At 37.1% G+C, this 2,506-nt stretch overlaps 1 protein-coding gene across 1 annotated transcript in view; it reads right to left on the bottom strand.

Moving 5' to 3' along the window:
• Positions 1-1,961, bottom strand: part of SREK1 (splicing regulatory glutamine/lysine-rich protein 1) — a gene marked incomplete at its 5' end in the record, with an annotated part of 14,800 nt that extends 12,839 nt beyond the window's left edge. The window contains 2 exons of the mRNA XM_008939246.1: positions 594-772; positions 1,797-1,961. Coding sequence (XP_008937494.1) covers positions 594-772; positions 1,797-1,961 — 344 coding nt within the window. The remainder of the gene's footprint in view (positions 1-593; positions 773-1,796) is intronic.
• Between the last annotated feature and the right edge of the window lie 545 nt (positions 1,962-2,506).

The raw sequence follows: 2,506 nt of genomic DNA, 5'->3' as shown, positions 1-2,506 counted from the left end.
TCCTGGTCCAGGTGGGCTTCTGCTCCGTGGGACCTTTGGAACAATTCTGAGGGTTTTGTATATCTTACTTTTGTATTTCCCCAATCTTTGTATATATTTTTTCTTACCTCCTTTTTACGTTTTCTGTTTCCTGTTAAACAATATACTTTATTTTTCATTTAACTCTGAATCGGTTTTCAAAGTCTCTCTCTCTCTCTCCCTCTGGGAGGGGGGGGAGAGGGGAGCACACAGTTCCGTTCCATGTGGGTCCTGCCCTGAACCCCTTTTTACACAAAGCCAGGACATAATTGCCTACTAATTACATACACATAAATAGAATGCTTGATTTGTACTAAGGACTTTGCAGATTCTTGCACTGTTATAGCTTCCACCACCTCAAGATTATGTATATTTCACACAGTGCCATCCATACTTTTTTCAGAGAAACCTATGCCCAACCTTGAAATTGTAGTTTATAAAAATGTTCCAATTTGCTAATATGTCCTCATAGTGAAAAAACATTCACAGCAGTTTCATGCACATCAGAGTCATAGGTGTGTAAGGATACAAAGAAATCTCTCATTCAGTAGACATACAAATAATTAAATTCTTACTTCAGTGGCCTGTCTCCAAACATAACTCCATTAAAGGCAAGAGCTCGAGGTACAGAATTTTGGTCTGCAAATTCCACAAAAGCAAATCGTGTTGGCTGCGTCTCATCACCTGCCATTCGCACAAATTTGACTTCTCCAACTTGCTTAAAGAATTCAAGCAGCTGATCTGCTGTTGTTGTCTAGAAAGAGTCAAAGAGCTCAGCTGAAGTAAAATATATAATGAAAATCACTTATCCAATATATCAGCTAATTTAAGAGCTACAGATTTTGGAAAGATATCTCACCATCATTACGTATGCAACAAGCATTTGGTTATGTTACGCCTTAAGAAAGACAGGTATTTTTTCCTCCATGATTCTAAAGAATATACTGGAACTCAAAACAGTGTAACCACAAGCCCTGAAGTCCTACATTTAGGCTAGAAAAGCATTTGCACAAGATTTTGCACTTTCTAGGAAATAAATAACTGATGAGGAATTTCCTTTTACACCTGTGTCCAAACTATTGACTGGGAATTCTGATAAATCAAAAAAAAAACCAAACAATATTCTAAGACTTAGCTTTTATCTATTTTGCTACTAGCTTCCAGCTTGTTTTATTTTATCACAGTCAAGTACTTTGACACTCCAGTAGCTTCTTTGGCAGCCATAAACATCTAAAATAAAATATTTACATTGCCATCAGTCAAAAGGGAATTGTTTTTCAACTAATTCAGCTGATGAAAAAAACAAGTTTTTGGCAGACCTAACTTTCCTGTTATAGAAACTCAAAGGTATTTATGCTTATTTTGAGACTTCCACCAGGACAAACCATTCCATCCCTCTGCACTTAAGCAACTGCAGAGTGTTGTCAGGGAGAGCTACCATGATCTCATGATTTCTGAGGTATTGCTCAGTTAACACAAGGCAGCTGGACATTTGATAAACATACACACAATCCTAAGTATGTTTCTTGGACTCAGCTACAGCATGATTTCTCTGGTATTCTGCCAGAAAGAATTCCAGAGTCTGGTCTCAACTGACTGGCACAGGAGCATTCAAAATTCAAAGTATTACTAGTAACCAAACAGAACATTCTTTTGTTTAAATTCCCATCGTCGTCAACTAATGGAAACTCTAACATGGAAGATTAGAATTCACAAATCATAGAATCATAGAATCACCTTCCATTAGTACTTCCATTACACAAACAAAAAAAAGCTACCTGGGAATTTAAGTTTCCAACATAGACTGTTCTCCTAATTTCATCAATTTTGGATGGATCCACATTTCCCATAATTGGTGGTTGTGGTATTTCTCCCAGGGCCGTAATGTTAGGGTCCAGTGCTGCTGCTGGTATAGCCCCCAAAGTGCCAAGTGAAACACCAAGCTGGAAAACACAAAACCAGAATATGCTTTGCAACCAAGCACTGGCGAGAGATAGTTCACATGTTATATGTGCCTGCCTTGTACATTTTCATAAAAATAAGTCTAATGAATATAGGCAATACTTTAAAATTCAAGGAATCAGATAAGCATTTTTTTAAAAAAAATAAATATCTATCCACAAATAACCTTCAATAGTTAAGATTTTCTGTGGGCTGTGGCCAGGGATGCAATATATCAGAAAATATGTAGGCTTGAATTTCTAATGCTCACAGTCAATAAAACTGAGTATGATGCCTTCAGACACTGCTAATATTCTTTTTTTTTGCCACAAGAAGTATTAAGAGTAGATGGAGAACTGCTGAGCCCTTGCCCAGCAAAGGAAGAAGGAAAACAAAGGAAGAAGGAAGCAAAGGGAGAAGGGAATTTGCAAGTGTCAGATTGTTCTCTAACAGATATTAGCCCATCAAAGGCACAGATAATGTAACTTTTGGACAAACACATCACATAAGGCAAGATTAATTACAGCTGAAATGTGAAGGATATTAA

The sequence above is a fragment of the Merops nubicus genome, unplaced genomic scaffold, assembly GCF_000691845.1.
Source record: "Merops nubicus isolate BGI_N331 unplaced genomic scaffold, ASM69184v1 scaffold19184, whole genome shotgun sequence".
NCBI classification, from domain to species: Eukaryota; Metazoa; Chordata; class Aves; order Coraciiformes; family Meropidae; genus Merops; species Merops nubicus.
This window is presented reverse-complemented; position numbering and strand designations above follow the sequence as displayed.